At 34.3% G+C, this 19,722-nt stretch overlaps 2 protein-coding genes across 2 annotated transcripts; one reads left to right on the forward strand and one right to left on the reverse strand.

Moving 5' to 3' along the window:
* Nucleotides 1–208: 208 nt before the first annotated feature.
* On the reverse strand, nucleotides 209–1,423 carry LOC110992735. Its single transcript, XM_045628899.1, has 4 exons — nucleotides 1,319–1,423; nucleotides 1,039–1,132; nucleotides 568–776; nucleotides 209–405 (listed from the first exon to the last, which is right to left on the reverse strand). Exons 1-4 carry the CDS (start codon nucleotides 1,374–1,376, stop codon nucleotides 239–241), a joined length of 528 nt encoding a protein of 175 aa, XP_045484855.1. The 5' UTR covers nucleotides 1,377–1,423; the 3' UTR covers nucleotides 209–238.
* Nucleotides 1,424–15,121: 13,698 nt separating this feature from the next.
* LOC110992674 (actin, muscle) lies at nucleotides 15,122–16,624 on the forward strand. The gene has a single exon (XM_022258587.2). The coding sequence runs from the start codon at nucleotides 15,205–15,207 to the stop codon at nucleotides 16,333–16,335; it is 1,131 nt and encodes a 376-aa protein (XP_022114279.1). The 5' UTR covers nucleotides 15,122–15,204; the 3' UTR covers nucleotides 16,336–16,624.
* Nucleotides 16,625–19,722: the final 3,098 nt, after the last annotated feature.

Genomic DNA, 19,722 nt, shown 5'->3' on the forward strand with positions numbered 1-19,722 from the left:
CTAATCCTATAAGTTAATTATAATCCATTCGTAGATGGTAATACAACGGTCTTATATAAGACATCAAGAAATGAGAATCTTACATGCAGTATTATATTAAAAAATATGTGTATGATTTTGTAATAAAAATCTATTAAATTATTTGTGTATTCATGAGAATAATATTGGGTTAGGAAATGAGTTCCTATACTTCCTTTCATATACAACCTATTTTCAAAACAATATTTATTGCATTCTTTCAGTAAAATTCTCCATCCGAAAGTTTCATAGCATAAATATGGAGCGCTCTGAAATCACAGAATTGATCCGTACACCAACCACCGTGGCCATCGGTACATCGGCAGGAATCGCACTCATCCATATACTTCTCTCCTGGGATGCATTTAAAAAATGGGTTCTTAATGACTGTAACAATTACCAAACGAAAGATTTAAATGTTATATAAAAACATATCTATATATATCACATTCAAAATTGTATTTTGTGTTTGTTTTTACCAATGTATCAGTGTGCCGAGCGTTGGCAAACTTTATCCATTAAAAATTGTTTTAGGAATTTGTGTCTCACCAGTGCATCGCAGACATGGAGTACTTCTCTCGCACAGAGCAGTGACAGTGGGCTCGCAGTAGACACATGAGGGCATAGCTCGACACGCGCCCGAGTCTTGACTCTCACACAACAAACAGTTTCGATTTTCAGGCACAAGGGACTGAGATGTCTCCTCTTCCCAGTACTGGTGAGGGGGCTTTGGCTTCACGAACTGGGATACTACGTAACTGTTAATAAGATATTGTCAGTGTTTTATTTCTCTACAAATATCTTTCAGTCCCAGGAACCGTACAAATACAATCAATATATAAAGTGTGGTATCGTTATGGTAGCAAGCAATTAAACTATATAATATGTTCTATTTTTGAAATGATTACACCGTATAAAAACAAATTTGGAATAGTGAACATATTTGCATACTGCCTCAACGAATTTCTAGAAGTGTACATAGGATACTTAAATCCAATACTGGAATATGGTAATACTCACGCTTGCGAGCCAGGCCTGTAAATAGGTGGAGAATGCTCTTCTCCGGCACCCACTGAGCTCAATGTTCCCGCTATGGGAGGACCATGACGGGGCTCTGTAGACAATTGAATTATTTACTATTTATATGAAAATGTGTAATGAATGGAAAGTATGTTAGGATATTTAGGAGTGAGAAAATGAATATAAACATATTACGTATATATCGTCTGCGTCTACGTATACATGAAAAATAGAGATAAATGTTTGAATGATCTAGAATGCTTTAAACTCAAAAAATTACCAGCATCATAGCCGAGTGAGAATCCGCAAAAAGAGTAAAATGCAATAATAAAGATCATTGCCGTGAAGTGCCCGTAACGTATTAATACTGTACCTACAAGGACCAATTAAAACAGTATTGGCTTGGGCAACGTATACAGGCTGATTTTAGGTGAATTTATCGCGTTCCATATTTAAATTTAAAACGATTTCCGACAATACGTTATAAAACAATGACATTATGGAATCTATGGAAAATTATGGAAGTTATTTTATATCTAATATGTGACCTACATATTTTTAAGGAGCGTTTGTCTTTTTATGGACATCATATACCCTAAATTATTTAGAAATAATTCATGTGTTCTATTATTATCATCATTATATCATCATTATCTATTCTACATCTGTTTTACTTTATTTGTTATTTTATTAATTTATATACTACTGTAGATTTGCAGTTCTGGACATCCTTATTTAATTTTAATTGCCTTATTAGGTTTACTGGACGATATCGCGCGCATATAGTAGGGTACAGTGTTTAATTAAAAAAATATAATAATATGCTGATATCCCGGTTTAAATAATAATCCATAAACGTCTATGTATCTTTACTATTAATAATAATATAGTTTTTACAATAATTTATTTGAGAATTAAACGAAACAGGATTCAATTAGTGATCTCATAGTTAAGTCAAGTAAAAAAAATTAAATGTTTTCTATATATGAAATTAATTTTAAAAAGGTTAAAAAAGTAACAACTTGTAGCGTTGTGTGAGCAATTAAGGCTTGACGAGGTCTCGTTAACTCGGCGGATTAACTGCTGATATACACGGGCCGAGTTTACCGATACCTGCCAATATTTTATGTAGAATGTTATGAAAATCATTGGATTGTTTATGATTATTGATGTCAAAGAAACATTCTGCTAATTTCAAAAACAAATTACGATTAATGTAATTACATTTTTGGTACCTGGTTAAAACATCTTTAACAAATAGTAATCGGATTTTTCTTTACATTTATTTTTATAACATTATTAACGTTGCCAGTGCTTTCAAGAAATTTTAGTTTTAGTTAAATTAATGTAATATTTACGGTGTTATCATTTTTTAGAGCATTTAAAACGCCATCGGAGATTTGAGACATGACCAAGGCGTGATTATATATTATAAAATATGAAAAAACTTTTGCTCATTTAATAACCAAAACACTGCGGCCCTATACCTAACTTTTTAGAGTTGGGCCTTAGCTTTCTGTATTCGTTTAGTGATCATTGTTCTTATTAGACTTGTAGGTGATCAGTCCTCTAGTCTGTGCCACACACACACACACGATATTTATTTTTGACTTTCGGTCTAACGCACGCGGGTTTCCCCACGATGTGTAAGTGCTAGTGTTTGCCAAATGGGCACAAAGACAGAAAGTCTATTGTTGCCCAGCCGGGAGTTGAACCTACAACTTCCGTGATGAGATTCGTTGGCTGTAACCACTAGGCCACACAGCTGCATACCTATTTATTTACCGATAGTTATACCATTATTTTAAATATCACCCGAGGAATTCGAATATCAGCGAAACACTTTGTAATATTGATCACCAGCATGATGCACAAAAGTGTTTTTGCCAATGTTTATGGGTTAACAAACCTTCACACACTAAATAATTGAGAATGAGGCTCGCCGATAATTTGCGTGAATTGTTACAAAAAACTGAATAGACATTTCCTTGTTCGGTAGATTTCTTTATAAGACCGTCTTTTCGCCACATCACAATACGACAGTTTACAAATTCGTATGAATTAGAGCGAGTTCTCAGGAACAGTATCAAAGGTAAATCAGGCAAAATGAGGTATCGTATTTGAAACCGCACGTGAAATTGATCTCTTAATAATATACTCTTTTGAATAAGTTACAAATTGTCGTATTTGTGAGCGACTTTATACAATTGTAAATAGTATCAATTTCGTTAAGCTTGCAAAAAAATTTAGCTGGTTAAAAATATGTCTTAAGTACTTGAATTTAAGTTCCAAATTAATGTCATTATTTTGTAAGCGATATGTGTGTCAATTTGTTAGCGGAAATGCGTGCGGCGAGCGACACAATGAACACACGGTTTCCGAGTTTGCCTTTGAAAGCCTTAGGATAAGGTTCGCTCACTCATGCATAGATAGAGATTGCTAAGATTTGAATTTAGAATTTTTAAAATGTACTATGATTTACTTTTGATCGCCAATAGAATACAACAAGATCACTACTTTTTTATGGTAAGTAAATATTTTTTTTGTATAGCCATGAAAGGCATTTTTAGGATTTAAAAAAAAAAATTGGTCTAGCGCTCTTCTAATGCTAATATTAGAATTTTCATATAATTTTCATAATATTATCTTTTGCTTTAGCTCTGCTCTGCATACATTTTCAAACCAATTGTTATTTGCAGTATTAACGGTGAAGCTAGGTATGAGATCACTTGTACACTTGACCATTCTGAAAAAAGTCCGAAAACATGTCTACCCAAACATCCTGGTGCCTGTATATTATTGTAGTATGCTTTACAAGTCAAATATTATAGCATTTAGTGTGCACCGTGCTAATTCCTTGCATGCCGGCGGGTCCCGCTGTGCGCCGCCCAGTATGAACCAATATTAATATAAATATGGCGCATTGTTGAACCGCCTAATACCCCTGTTTACACAACACTTTTTATTGCTAATATCTTTGTGGAGAGCAAGGGGTGAAATGTATTTATTCTCATTAAAATCTTATAATGACACATAATTACAGGGATTTGAAATGTTTGCGGTTGTTATATGAAACGATTTTTAAACTGAACCACTAGGTAGGGTTGTAGTTACAATTTTATATTGCATAGGGCTGAGGCTGTTTAAGGCTATAGGTTATAAATCACAGGCGCTAATTTATGAACTCTAGAGGCCGAAGTCAGTACCATCTAGAAATTGTATTTGCCACGGAGAAAAAAAATATCGTTTAGTGTTTTATTTTAATTTTATAGTATGCAGTAATTATAGTTTCTAAACATCTTCAGATCAGTCAGAATCTATGAGATATATGTAACATTATAATAATATTTATAGAAATTATAAACATACAAAACATTGACGTAAAGCTGTGAACGGCGTGTCCACCTATACTTTTTACCTAAAAAACGCTGATCAGATAATATCATAGCGGTAGCGAGCCATGGATATTTAATGAATGGAAGTACCAAATAAGTAAGGTTTATACCAATAACCAAAGACCCAACCAAATAAATTATTAATTTAGTTGAAAATATATTTATTTTTGTTGGAAACATCTGTATTTTATGGTGGGAAATACAATGACGGCTTAGTATTAATAATAATATTCTGCTTGCTTTCCTCTTAATTCAGAAACACTATTTTATACTATTTATTTAATACATATAATACATGTATGCACGGGAGTTTTGAATTCGAAGTAATTAATTTATGAGTCTGATGGGTCTTGTAAAAATATTGGTACACTTGCGGGAAAAAAATAACATGACATAATTTTTCAATTTTTTTTAATTTTATTATTAACCACGATTTACGTAATTTGGCAAATAATTTACAAGGCAATTTCATTACGTAGTGCTGTTTCCTAAAATTTTGTCCATCTTTAAAAGTTTATATATTAATATACCTTGAGTGTGTTTCGTAAATTGTGCTAGTTAGTCTCACATTAATTTCCTTAATCCTTAAAAAGGAATATGTTCTAGTTATACCAAATAACAACAACAAGTTCGAATTGATTGACTTGGAATAAGTGATACCTAGATGATCTTATGTTCCAAAAAAAAAAAAGTATGGAAGATGCCGATTAGAATCAGTTATCAGAGTCCGGGCGTTGTCCTGCGGAGGACGTCTCATTGTCAATATACATATATAACTATAATTAGAATGAAAAGGTTAAAGTTGAATTTGATTTTTTCGATGAGAAGGTTAAGGGTTTCTTTAGTAGATTGCGTTTTTTTTTAATTTTCGCGTCTGTTCTATTAATCATATGACAATTTAAGCTAATTTATAGTTTGGCGTGATCGGCTGTATAAATTTAATCCCATAAATCATAACCGTTTCGATTCACATTACATGTATTATTTAACTCATTTAGACATAATTAAAATCCAATACAATTTAGGTATTATTATTTATAATTAGGTGTTATTTAGGTATTTAAATTATTGCTTTTGGCAATACCTCCGTCCGTCGTTCGTGATCAAAAGTATATTAAACATATTTAACGAACACTTAAAACTGGCACGCTGTGTAAGTATGTCATCGAGTGACATATTTTGTGAAGCAAAAAATGTATACAAACCGACACAATTACTTCAAAAGGTGTTTAGTGGCTCACCCGCTGACACACTATTAAATACTTACATAAAAAATCTTAAGAATTATACAAAAAGAGCAATAATAAGGTTTTTATTACATTTGATTTGACATTGAATCACTATAACCGCATCTGCAGTCTCAGATACATAATAAAATGACATTTTCTTTCACAATGTAGCGGCTAAGTGACATTAATATATCATAAATATATTGCCATGACTGAAAATGAAGTTGTTCTATAATGTATCGGACATAAAAGGCATCGTTTCATAATAAAATCATCAAACGATTATAAACCGAATTTGGTTTGATTATTTCCGAAGTGTTAACTACTTGGCTGTTGTAGTACATTTTGATAAGAAAAATCGTAATTAGATATAATAAATTCTTATAATAGAATTTTACTTTAGTTACTACTTCGTATTCCGCACCAGTTTTATAGTTTCGCCTTCCCCGTTTAGAACATTTTATCAATATATTTCATATAAAAAATAAATCAGTGGCGTTACAACCTTGTTAGGTCTGGGGCTCAGATATCTGTTTCATGATAATTTGTCAAACTAATAGGCAAGTAGGTGATCAGCCTCCGGTGCCTCGCACACTCCGTCGATTTTTTTTGGTCTAAGTAAAGCCGGTTTTCTCATGATTTTTCTTTACCGTTCCAGGAAAATGTTACATGCGCACATAAAAAGAGAGGCATAACAATGCTCTGCAAGCATTTTTAAAAAGTATTGACCTAATTTGATAAAACTAAACGGAATTTTGATAGGAAATGTTACACAACAATTATAACAAGTCCCGGTAGAAATAGGTATGTAAAAATGGCCTTCGAATTTTATCACCTTAACAACCACTTACTTGATAAAAATTGCAAAACGGTTTTACATTATTACGAAAATTTTCTTCTACTATTTTTAATTTAAATTAAAATGTATACAAATTTAATAATTACATTTAAAAAATAAAAAAGTAATAACGAATGACTACGATTAAAAACTAATATGTGTAGCGTGTAGCAGTGCGCTACTAAAGTGTTGTGGGCTGAAACTGCGCGGGAGTCGATAGAGAAGAGGATCGTGTTCACTTAAAATTTAAACATCGGTTAAACTATAAGTAAAATTGGCTGACTAAACCATAATTTAGTATTAAAATTATAACGGTTTCGTTTTAATTAGTTAGGCAACAGTTTTCTGAAAAATTAAAAAAACTGAATCGATGTATTTACAAAAAATACCAAGAACGGCTAAAATATAATACATAATTTTTGCAGGAGACCTTTCTTTGAGTAAAATGTAATTTAAGTTTATTATATTATCAATATAATTATTTATTTTACCACATATTAACACTGCAAGGAGCATTAAAGCAAACCTTGAATTCACTCAATGCAATTGGCAAATGTTTTTGGCAAAATCGAAGATATTTATAATAATTTCATGATATTTATCTTGTACGCATATATGTATTGGTTCTAAATTATAAAGTACCAATAAATCTAGCTTACTTTCCAAAAATATTGTTATAATTGGGTTGTTGGAATTCTAGGAACCATTTTAAGCAATATAGGAAAAAATATCACGTTTTTAGTATTTTTGTACAACAATTCACTACTAAATGTGATCAAGGAATAAAGTTTCAAGAACATGTGACAAATACATTGACGTCGTTTGAAAAGTAATTGGCCAACACGAAACCTTTACGACAGCAATTCTGTCAAACAATTAACCGGTCTAGGGTCGCTAAACATCTGTTAAGGGTTAGAGGGGCGATAGAGCAACCGGGCTTCAATACACGTGCATAGTTACGTCACTAGCAACCAAAATAGCTTGACCCTTCGCTCGCGTGTTCAGACGCGTTTTGGTGATGCGCGCTGTTTTACAGCGCTCTCTTAATTTGGATATCGGAACGGATATTGTACATTCGCGGTCACGGACGCTTCACCACCATGGCTAAGAATTAAGTTGTGGTGTTGATCTAGCTTGCTTTCTACATAATATGTGTCTTTTTTCGTCTGTCGTTTGAATCTTCTGATTGTCTCATTAAATTAAAAAATCATACGGGCGTAATAGTAATAGTAAATGGCGTAATTTCAAGATACAAAAACTAACATTTTGTTTTCTCTGTTAATACTCTGATAATAAGGAACATTTGTCTTTCTTTTATTTCTCATGAAAAAACTCAATAATTCTTTAGGTTATAATAATAATAAAGATTTTTGGAAATAAAAAATATTTTATTTCCAAAAATGTTATAATTTAATAATAATACTTAATACAAGTTTTTAACTCTAGTTTATAGAAACTCCATAATAGGGCAAAGTCCTGCTCCAAACCCTCAAAAGTTCCCTTGCTTGGGCCGGCCGGGTCTATGTGCTGCCGGCCTAAATGTAAGAATCTAAAAAAAACAATTAGGTTGAGAATGCTTAGCGGTTTTATTGAAATATTTTAAAGATTAAAATATCGAGTAATTAAAACTCTAGCTTGTTATTTTTATCATAATTTTGTAAATGCAATGCTTTATTTTTCTTTTCAGATTAATCATAGTCGTATAACAAGCCAAATATTGATTTAGTCCTGATTACATACAGAATATTTTATTTCAAATATACAACTATACTGGAAGGAAGAAGTATATTCATATCTTACAACGCCTATGCTGAATGCACTTCCTGACGTGACATCAATTACACCGCGAGTCACCGGCGCGGGGGCGTCTACTATATAACGGTGTAAATGCGGACTTATTCACCACTAAAACTAATTTAACTCGAGCGAGACAGAAATACATCTCCCTGCAAAATATATGCCCGACAGACAGAGACGGAGCGGCTGCATCGCGACACCATTTGTGGCGAAACTCACATCAACTCATCACTTTTACAGACTCGCGTAGTGATACATTAAAATTTGAACTCTATAATTAAGCAATAACAGCTGTTTTACTTTGAAGGTATATAAAGAGTTATTTCAAGATTGACACAGCGAACAAATTTCATTTCAACCGCTAAAAGTTTAAAGTGCAATTTAAATATTGTGGGCGGCGCAGGGAGGCTCTACATTCTGGAGGCTGTAGCTGCACCCGCGACATGCAGCCTTCCATCATAGAAAACTCTAAGGAAAAAAGACATAGAGTCGCAATTCCTCGCTTGTTTACGGTAGCCAAATACAATTTGTAATAGCCCGGCAGGTGAGCGGCTAGCGGCAATAGACTTTGTATTCTACGCGCTAGTCTCTGGGTGTGTAATAGCGTGTCGAGTAGATTGCGTAGATATTAATAGCTCGTTGCAGAATGTGAGGGATGTAACGACTTATTTGGTGAGAGCTGCGGCCCGCGCTCAAATGTTCGCTGATTATGGACTTATTGAGCTTTCGACAACGACCACCAGATTTGTTTATGGCAAATAAAATACCATTTTTATAGCATTATTATAATTTATCTATGTCTATTTTAACGTTGTCATGTGTGTTATAATAATAAATATAAACTTTATTGGAACATCTGAATTTTCTTAATTTAAAAAAAAAAATTCCTGCAGGAAGTATAAAAATCTAATTACGTGTGAAATGCAAGGCCTATTGAACTAATTATATGTAATGACGTGGAAAGATTAGCTGGTATGAAAACACAGTTTCTATTTTTGAAGTCGCATACATATTTTTTACTTTTGATAATGAGAGCCAAAGAACGAAATATTCAGTAATTTTATTAAAAGTATACAATTAAAGGGGTTTAACATTTTAATATCGTCAAAAAAAATAAATAAATGTCTCTCTCTGTAATGACAAAATAGTCCCACTCTATTAAATCAAGAATACTTTTATAGTTTTAAAATTATTAGGTTCTCAATCTTAATTTTTTTGATTCGAGAGTGGTCAATAGTCAATCTGTGCTGGATATCTAGTAGAATAAGTTTAGATCATTAAAAATATTTTTTTTTTGAGTTTAAATTGGGTTTACATTTAGAGATTATGTGATCTACAAAATTGTTTAAAATTAGACTACAGCATGACTCGAAAGAAATATATAAATCTATTTCTTCCATGTTCCCTTCTCATTTATTCCTTTTTTTCCTATTCTTACAGTAACATAATACTATACAAGAAACACATGATTCAATCAAGATTTTTCATTTTAGTCTATTAAAGAAATAAATTTGTTTCAAAATTTAAAAAAAATGAATAAATCATAGTTTTTCAAAGTCAATTTTCCTCTTTGAAGGTCATCGTACAGAAAGTGTAGGGTAAAGGGTAAAAGGTCAGATCGCCTGTGTATCTACGATTATCTTATCAATACGCCCGTGTCTCAGGTTGCTGTATCTTTGATACATACAATAATTATATAATTAAGAACCCAGCCCAGTCCCCAACGGAATCATTAGACCATTCCAAACATAAATATGTAAATATTGGGGAATAAATCCGTGCGAATATTTAGAATTCGTTCAGTGTGTCAGTAAGTCGACTGGCAGCACCCACGCGCTCTACATAATTTTATAACTGAAATATAATCACTGATTTCCAGCCTTTGCTAAAGTATTTGAGTATCACAATAAGTCTACAAAAGCAATCAGACTTATAAACGCTGGTGAAATCTAGAAGACTATACACGTACTATTAATGCCATTATATAATAAATTTGAAATTATTCATTCTTTATAGATAAAGGTGTTTTTTTTAAATATTATCGAATTTTAGGTACGTCTGAGCTTTAACTATTTTTTTAATCTTGAGTTTGGGTGGGGAATATATTTATATTTAATAATTTGCAAATAAGAATATCCCTTCTATTTGTGTGATAATAAATCCGAAATGAAATAATGTCAGTTGACAGGCTCGTATTGTCTCAACAAACATTCACACACACTGGCTATCCCGTGGGAACGCCATACAAAATTTATAGCAATACATTTTATACACATAATATTATGATGAAAGAGTAAATTAAACGATAATTCAGATTCAATTATACCTAAAAATAGGACATTATATTTGGTAATATCAGACGAACTCCATACCTAAACGCCCAACATTTCGCTTATTTTATGCTATTTGAGCTCAAAAGTACAATTTTTTTTATCTTTTTACAATAACAATCCAACGCGTTTACTTAAGATTATACTTGTATACATACTAATACTTACTTAAGTATACTTGAAAAATCTCACGTGAGATTGGGGGTTGAATGAAATCTCACGACATCTCACCAGGTGGGGAGGGAGGTACAGGAAAGTTAAAAACAACCTCACATTATTTATGGACACCCCCTAACTGCTAATTGATTGTAATAAAAGTGATAGTGTATTGAGTAATTTTTTTTTGGAAAATTGTAAACTATCGCCTCCGTAGGTCCCGAGTTCCAATAACGGTGAAATTATTGTTGTGTTTTTAGCTTTGGTAAGCACAAAAATAGTTACTAAAAAAGATCATCAATCCTATTTTTATTTCCCATGCCCCAAAAAGTTTGTATAACTTAAAACCAAGAATTAAAAAAAAAATATTCATACCACCTAAAAATATTATTATCTACCTACAATACCTACTCAATTACATTCTTCCGGTTCAAATGTCTCGTAAAATCAATTAAATTATTCGATTTTTTGACAAACGTTTCCTCCCTTTAGAAAATCTAAATGAATTTAATATAATGAACTAACAAAAAGTTAACAATATTAACGGAATCGCATGGGATGTCAAAGTCGGCAAATTGGGCGGCCGGCACGCGACACCGGCAATATTGGCCCCGAAAGAGCAACTAGCGCCAATTAGTGGCACCAACGAGCCGAGCGCGCCACAATGGACGATAGATTAACTCACTAAGGGATCATTTTAAGGGATTACAGCGATACACTGCGAGACATGTATTTTGTACACGCTTCAAGCGTCCTGAATATACCGTATTAGAAAAACAAATAAAAAACATTCATTCAATATTCGTTATTCTTATTTATTTAAAATTAGTGTTTGTTGTGTTTGAATGCTCGACTTTTATTCCGTTTTTATAGATTGATTTGTGATTGATTGAAAGTTATGATGCATTTTGCTATATGTCATGGTAATGTTGAAGTGCAGGAATGTACCTCTACGTGTTTTATGAGTCTTATAATCATAGTATGAAGTAGCAGTATTCTTCAGTTTCATAAAAAAAATAGAAATATATTTATTTATATAACCAAGAATAAATACATACAGTAGGAATTAAAAATTAACTAAAAGAAAATTGAATTTCGAAACAAATTTAAATAGTTTGTTTCCTGTGGCTAATAATTACTCAGCTAAACATCACAAACTTAATTAAAATTTTAGGACTGTCTTAAATGGGTTGTTATATAATACTTAACATGAAAATAAAATATGTATTGTATTACTATTGATTTTTATTTCATCTGTGTTTCGCATCGTTTATATTGATAAGCCTTCATAAGACTGTCAATAAAGTATCACTAAATTTGTCCATGAGTGTAGTAGAAGCTAGTCAATTAGTGCAGTGATTGCGGGCGGCACGCGGCCGGCACGCGATAGGCACGCAAAGATCACACTAAACAAATGTACTATGCAGAACGAAACAATTAATTTATCAAGATAATCATTTATTTCATGACATTATTTCTATAAATAAATAAAATAAGAAGTAGGAAAGTTACAATTTATTCTATTATTACTTAAGAAACTGTGTAACTAACCTCCTGTTGTTTTATTAACCTTCTAATACTATTAATTTTATAAATTTATTTCAAACTTAGTTTTGAAAATTAAAGTAATTTTGGTGTGTTTCGCTAACAATTTCCTAGTGAGTTATTCCTTCTAACCTAACATGTAAGTCTCTTAAATATTTTTTTTTATAGTTTTTGAAAGTTATGTAGTCATCAGGGTATAATAGTTTTAGAAAGGCTAAAGGTTGGCATAGCACAAAAAGGATTTAAAACACTAATATCAAGCATCAAGAACTATACTGTCATCTTCTCCATCCAGCAGTCTTATCCTCGCTTACGTTAACACTGTATTAACTTAATATAGCCTCCTGCCCGTTTGCGCCCTGTTCTATAAAAAAAAAATAGCATAAAGCGGTTATGTCATAGAACTTTCAGCCCGCGCTTCTCTCCGTTACAGTCTGTTTGAGACCTAAACAGAGTTTTATTTTTTTTTAAATATATCTGGAATACCAATCGTTTCCAATCGTATCTGGAAGTACAAAGGAATGTATAATGGTCTCTATCAGATATAAAAAAGAGGCTATTACACGTCAAAAACGTGCAGATTATATATTTTTACATCAACGAATGTATGAATACATGAATAAAAGGTTTTTTTTTATTTTTATAATGAATATTTTCTTGGAGATAAACTTTAATAATCATTATCAAGCAGATACTTTGTACAGCCTTTTATCTGTAACAATAGAATTGTGTTCACTAAAAATAAACACATATAGTATTAACGCTTATATATATAATATATAAGTGTTAATATAACGCTTATATATAAACTACTATACATACTTAAAGATATGACTATAAACTAACATAACCTAAAACCAATCAATCAATCATTTATTCATATAGGTAACATTATGTACACTTAGGAACGTCAAAAAAAATGAAATCTATATTAAATGATTCTAATTTTATATATTCTATATTTCATGCAGGTTACCTCAATATATATGATCAAAATTAGCGAAACTCCTTAGTTTTGCTTTAAATAAACAAGGTCTAATGTGCACGTAATGCCGTTGGCTATGTCTGTTTATCTGTCCGTTGGGACGTTTGTGTTACGACTAACTAATGGTCATAATTGCACAGCATTTAGATAAATGAAAATATATGAGTTAATATTAGTTTGATACGATTAATGTCGTTTGAAATGTATATCTGATCAATTTGCAATTATATTTGGTAATAATTTTGTTCATATGATATACAAATAAATGGTAGCAGGATCTGGGAGTAAAATATAATGGGAAAGGTTAAGGTGTCACTAACAGACGTTGCAAGTACCCCTGTTACTCGGGTTGTGAAGCCAGCATAGCATGCCTGTAATGACAACACAATATCAAAATGCCTATAATTTAGACAAATATGAGTGTAGTGGGTAATGTCCAGTCGAAGCTTGCAACTATTAATTTTGCAGTTGCAGCTTGTACGGTGGAAAATTTCGTGAGGAATAATTGTGAGTGTAATTCAGAAACGAGACTCAAGTGCTTGACTTCGGTATGTCAAAATTCAATAAGTGTTTGACATATGGGTGTCACAGCGTGTGTGGTACTGATCGTTATGAAAAATAATAATTGGAACAAACGCATAAATGTGTCTGCCCCAAGCTAGATACACAAAAATGATTGCACTATCACTAAATGGAATTGACACATTGTAAAAAAGTCTCGTTTTTATCTTAAAAGTTTTCTAAATGTTATCCAATAAACACCAAAAAGGGCCTCCAACATTACAGTGAAATTCACGCTATAAGTTGTATGAAATGCACTAAAAGTATTTTTAACTCAAAATCACGTAATCCACCTGATTCTAAATATACCCGGCCAATGCACTCTGCACTTGCAGCTTCATGCCATATGTTTCATATTATGGTTCATATGTGCAGGACCAGTACTTTGTGCAGATGATCTCGTCTAAGGGATAAGATAAGAGATTAGATTTTTTCTATGAGGCGATACAGTAAATAGGAGATGCAGAATGGGAAAATGTGAGGCCTAGTTATCATAATATTACCTAATGAAATTATCCTATGTATTACTGGACCATCGAATACTTTTTTACTACCTTTAATATTATTATGTTGATATCAGGGATTTGATTCCTTGCGGAAATGTCTGTACAGTACAAAAAAGTTTTTGGAAAACGTAGCATAGATATTTTGTCGTAGTCTTTCGTGCTAATATAAATGAAAACGTTAAAATGGTTTTTGATGTTTAAAAAGTGTAATACTGATTGAACAGTGCTTCATACATAAGATGACCTTGATTTTTAGATGGCAATCATTTTTGTCTAAGACATGCTTCGCTTAGACCCTTAGTCATAGAAAGGAATGCAAATTAATAAAGAACCTAAAAAGAAATTAGAATCAAAACAATAATAATAATTTGTTTTGAATTTTATTTATGAGAACTGAGATTTTTGTATTTTTCTGTTATTTCATATTAAAAGGGATTACTTATAATATTATTTAATTATGAATAATTATTAACGTCTAAGTAAATGTTGCGTAGCTGCGCGGGGGCGGTCGGCAACGCCTGAAATGACTAAGGGCGGGCGGGCACTGCGATTTACGACCTCTTGCGGGTCCCGGGAGAGCCGTAGAAGACTTTGAGCTTTATTGGGACCAAAAGAAGAGGTTGTCAAAGCTTAAAACAATCGTTAAATGATTGTAGAAGCTGGTCAGTAGGTGTCGCAGGGCGGCCGGCGCGCGCGCCTTGTATGGCTCGCGCCGCGGCGGCTGCCCGCGGTATATAAGCTCAGAGCGGCTTAATCTGCCGCACTCGCAGTCTCGCTGCCGTAGAGTCAACTCCAACGCGTCCCAACACACAAACTCAATCACAATGTGCGACGACGATGTAGCAGCGCTCGTAGTGGACAATGGGTCCGGAATGTGCAAGGCCGGTTTCGCCGGTGACGACGCACCCCGCGCCGTCTTCCCATCCATCGTGGGCAGACCCCGCCACCAGGGTGTGATGGTCGGTATGGGTCAGAAGGACTCCTACGTCGGTGACGAGGCCCAGAGCAAGAGAGGTATCCTGACCCTCAAATACCCCATTGAGCACGGTATCATCACCAACTGGGATGACATGGAGAAGATCTGGCACCACACCTTCTACAACGAACTGCGTGTCGCCCCTGAGGAGCACCCAGTGCTTCTTACCGAGGCTCCCCTTAACCCCAAGGCCAACAGGGAAAAGATGACCCAGATCATGTTTGAAACCTTCAACTCACCCGCCATGTACGTCGCCATCCAGGCTGTGCTCTCTCTGTACGCCTCTGGTCGTACCACCGGTATCGTGCTTGACTCCGGAGATGGTGTTTCCCACACCGTCCCCATCTACGAGGGTTACGCCCTGCCCCACGCCATCCTCCGTCTGGACTTGGCCGGTCGTGACTTGACCGACTACCTCATGAAGATCCTCACCGAGAGGGGTTACTCTTTCACCACCACCGCTGAGAGGGAAATCGTCCGTGACATCAAGGAGAAGCTGTGCTATGTCGCCCTCGACTTCGAGCAGGAGATGGCCACCGCTGCCGCCTCCACCTCCCTTGAGAAGTCCTACGAACTTCCCGACGGTCAGGTCATCACCATCGGAAACGAAAGATTCCGTTGCCCAGAGGCTCTCTTCCAGCCTTCATTCTTGGGTATGGAATCATGCGGTATCCACGAAACCGTATACAACTCCATCATGAAGTGTGACGTCGACATCCGTAAGGACTTGTACGCCAACACTGTTATGTCCGGTGGTACCACCATGTACCCTGGTATCGCCGACAGGATGCAGAAGGAAATCACCGCCCTCGCGCCCTCAACCATCAAGATCAAGATCATCGCTCCCCCAGAGAGGAAATACTCCGTATGGATCGGTGGTTCCATCTTGGCTTCCCTGTCCACCTTCCAACAGATGTGGATCTCCAAGGAGGAGTACGACGAGTCCGGCCCCGGAATCGTCCACCGCAAGTGCTTCTAAGCGCAATGTTGAGTGGAAAGGGGGTGCTAGTGCGTGTGTGGTGGTGCTCTCGTGTCCGGTGGGAACGCAAGCATTTCGTACGTTGTGCCTAGTGATACCTGACAGAACTGAACATCTATTGTAACGCCATCTATCGTGTAATGTAATTTATTGTAAAATTTATATAAATTTAATTTTCTTTTTTATTTTTATTATACACGGGATCGTTATGGATCTCAAGCCAAAATGTAATTAATAAATAAACGGTTAATTTATTTATTGTAATTACAATATTATTTCTTTTTATACATCTGCTGACTTTGCTTTTTATTAGTTTCGCCTCGACCTAATATCCTTTCACACCAGTTAGATTATTAATTACATACACACACTGACAATAGTTAAAAATTACACTTGCAATCAACAAAAGTGCCCAGGCATGCAAGGCTGCAGAAGCGCCTTGCATCTCATCACATTCAGCATTCCTATTACATCGGCCGAATATAGCCCATCTGACTAACGCCTCTCACTACCATAAATAGTAAAGAGGGCTGCCGCCTCCGGTACGTCTATTTTAGTGTCGACGGTCGTCATAGGAACATCGCAGTTCTAACTCACTATACACAGGGATTTCTCCCCCTTCACCCCCGCACACCAAAAATCGTCGCCGTCTAATAATACCCGACTCCCGCGCAGTTCAACGTAATCGTGACATGCCCAGCTCATTTTACTGAAACAAGCTCAGCTCATATGTGTAAACAATGACGGTCAGAGCTCTATATTTGTGATCTTGTGCTAATGTTGTAGTAAATCTGGGAGATTTATGCAATAATTTTAATGAGGTTAGCCATAAAGGTATTATATCCGACAATGTGATGAATCAGATGTCGATGTTATTCACGGTGGCTAGCAGTGAGTGTATTTTGAGACTCCCCCGCGGCCGCTACATGTATGGCGCACTCAACGCACACTATTTTTGTTTCAGCGCGATGGGGATTTACAATCGTACATATTTCTATATTTACAAATACATTTCATTCATCACTTATGTTTGCAATTAATTTCTTAATTCGATAACAAGTTGTTCGTATATAGAAACTTAGAAGTAGTGAAAATTATTTTCTGTGTACTTCTCATACCAACGTGTTCTATAGACATAATTGAATTATCTTCTACTTTCCTTTGGTTATTTGTTAGTCACGTATTCGTAGCATGTGTGCCGTATTCTTTTCGTTCTAACTGCAATTTATCTAATTCGATATTATTTAGTGTTTTAAATTTCTAGATCATCTTCGCAACAACATACAACAACTGTAAGAAATCAACAATATGTATTTCTAATTGTGTCACGTATTGCTATTTTCAAAACGGTATTTTAGCGTACATGGGTTAACAATCATGACGTAAGATCATACAACGCGAAACATGGGAACAGTTGAAAAATATTAAATCTATAAACTTGTAATTTTGAAGTGAGTTTTATCCGGGATCCTACGTGGAGCTTGAACAAAAATCTGAAAATGAGAAATCCAATAATGCCGCGCCATTAGCGCGTACATTACACGTCCATTACACAACAATACATTAATCGATACTTGTGATTGATCCGTCTTCAGACGTCGACACATTAAACTCTCGATCACAATACGTATTATTCGTGTTTTATCGAGTCATTTCTTCCCCTCGCAGCCTTAAAAGGGTTCACTCGTTGAGTGCTTAAATACCTATTGTTGGCTTCGATCAGCGTGTTGGCAACTCCACGAGGGCTATACAAGACGCGGGGCAAATGGTGTGGGCCGTGATTCATAACCACGGTCGCCTAATGAGGTGATAGCTCTATTGGACTAAGACAAATCTATAGGGAATTCTGGTTGATTTACTGAGTTTAAATAATACAATTGTTTGTAAAAATTTAAAATCATCAGCATATTGTACTTTCTTTTAACTTTGTTGCGTAGTATGTAGTATATATTTATAAATTGGAAATTATATCATCTTAGCTGTGGCAATTTTTTTGCTTTTCTTTAATTTTAAATTTTGTTTTAGTTAAGGATAGCAACGGATTCGCTAGGTTTTGTCTTTTAAATTTGCCTATTTTTAGTTGTGTAGCGTAGAATGATTCCTGTCACATGTTTGCATCTTCTTTGGGATTCCCGTTTAACTAAATGACTAATTATTGTATAATTTAGTGACGTAAATACAATTAATCAAATAGCTATATTTAAATATAATATTTATAATTGAATGCGGGTTACGCCTGCTTTAATTTAAATGTGTCGTCAATATTTATGTTCCCAAACTATTTGCTTAATTTGAATGAATCATAGTTTATCGTACGTTGCGTTACGTTTTCGAGAGTTTTTAGGAAAAACAACATAACATGCACTTATAACTTCAGCAGTGCTGCGTTATCGATATATATGGAACTGAACGAAAGCAAAAAAAAAATCAAATCTTACTTGTAACTGTCCCTGATATTTTGTGTATTACAAAACTATTTAGCTTTGATTTTGTTATAAAAAAAATAATAGGGATAAATTAAATCAAAGACAAAAAAGATAAAATGAAGAAAAATAATGGTTTATAAACAACAATTAAAGTATATTGCTATATACAAATAAAGTTACTCAATTAAAATATACTTTATTCGTATAGGTAACAAGCTTATAAAAGATTTAATATAATTCTGATTTAGAAAACAATTGCGTAATGAGTTTCGAGATGTATTCGTTTTTCAGTCGAACAGATCCAATTGTGAAGAAAGGCGTTACTATTTAAATGAGCCCTCCCACTCCCAGGGAGGTACAACACGTAAAAGGAGTAATTACTTCTTAGAATGTGCGGTAATGTCTAACGAACTCTTCTAAATCTAATGAATACATGGTGCTTTAAATAGTTGGCGATTAAACATTTGCTTGTCCGAGATCGAAACCTGTCACAATATAAATTTTAAAAAGAAAGAAGAGAAGAAAGCCTATGTGACCACCACCGAATGCTGAATGTTCTGATGATTGTCTAGAGGGCGATTCTTCTCAGAGGAGACGTATGTAAAGTAATCTCTAATCATACTACACTTTCATACTTTTGTGATGAAGCCATTGTATCACTTTACGCTGGTTTTCTGTGAGACAGTACTAGGTATATCAAAGTCAGAGTGACGCCGAAAAGTCGAAAACTATGTAAGACGGCGTTCCAACCTCTAGGACTTGTGGACTCAGATTTCTCTGTCTGTTTCGTGATCATTTATTAATTATAAAATACAAGTTGGTCTACATTCTTTGTGTGACACGCCGTCAATTTTTGTTGACAAAAAAAAAAGGAAACGCCTAAGGCTGTTGAACACAGTATAAGTATGAAAAAGAGATAATTATGCGGAAATTTCCTTGACTGATAAAGGGGTTTCTCAGG

This window comes from Pieris rapae, chromosome 7, assembly GCF_905147795.1.
Source record: "Pieris rapae chromosome 7, ilPieRapa1.1, whole genome shotgun sequence".
Classification (NCBI taxonomy): domain Eukaryota; kingdom Metazoa; phylum Arthropoda; class Insecta; order Lepidoptera; family Pieridae; genus Pieris; species Pieris rapae.

Excerpts from the sequence above, each read along its gene's own strand:
- LOC110992674 (XM_022258587.2), top strand. The coding sequence starts at position 15,205 with ATGTGCGACGACGATGTAGCAGCGCTCGTAGTGGACAATGGGTCCGGA.
- LOC110992735 (XM_045628899.1), bottom strand. The coding sequence starts at position 1,376 with ATGATCTTTATTATTGCATTTTACTCTTTTTGCGGATTCTCACTCGGC. Across the intron at positions 1,133-1,318 it reads CTCACTCGGCTATGATGCTG|AGCCCCGTCATGGTCCTCCC; the intron begins GTAATTTTTTGA and ends AATTGTCTACAG. Across the intron at positions 406-567 it reads TCCATGTCTGCGATGCACTG|TCATTAAGAACCCATTTTTT; the intron begins GTGAGACACAAA and ends TAATTGTTACAG.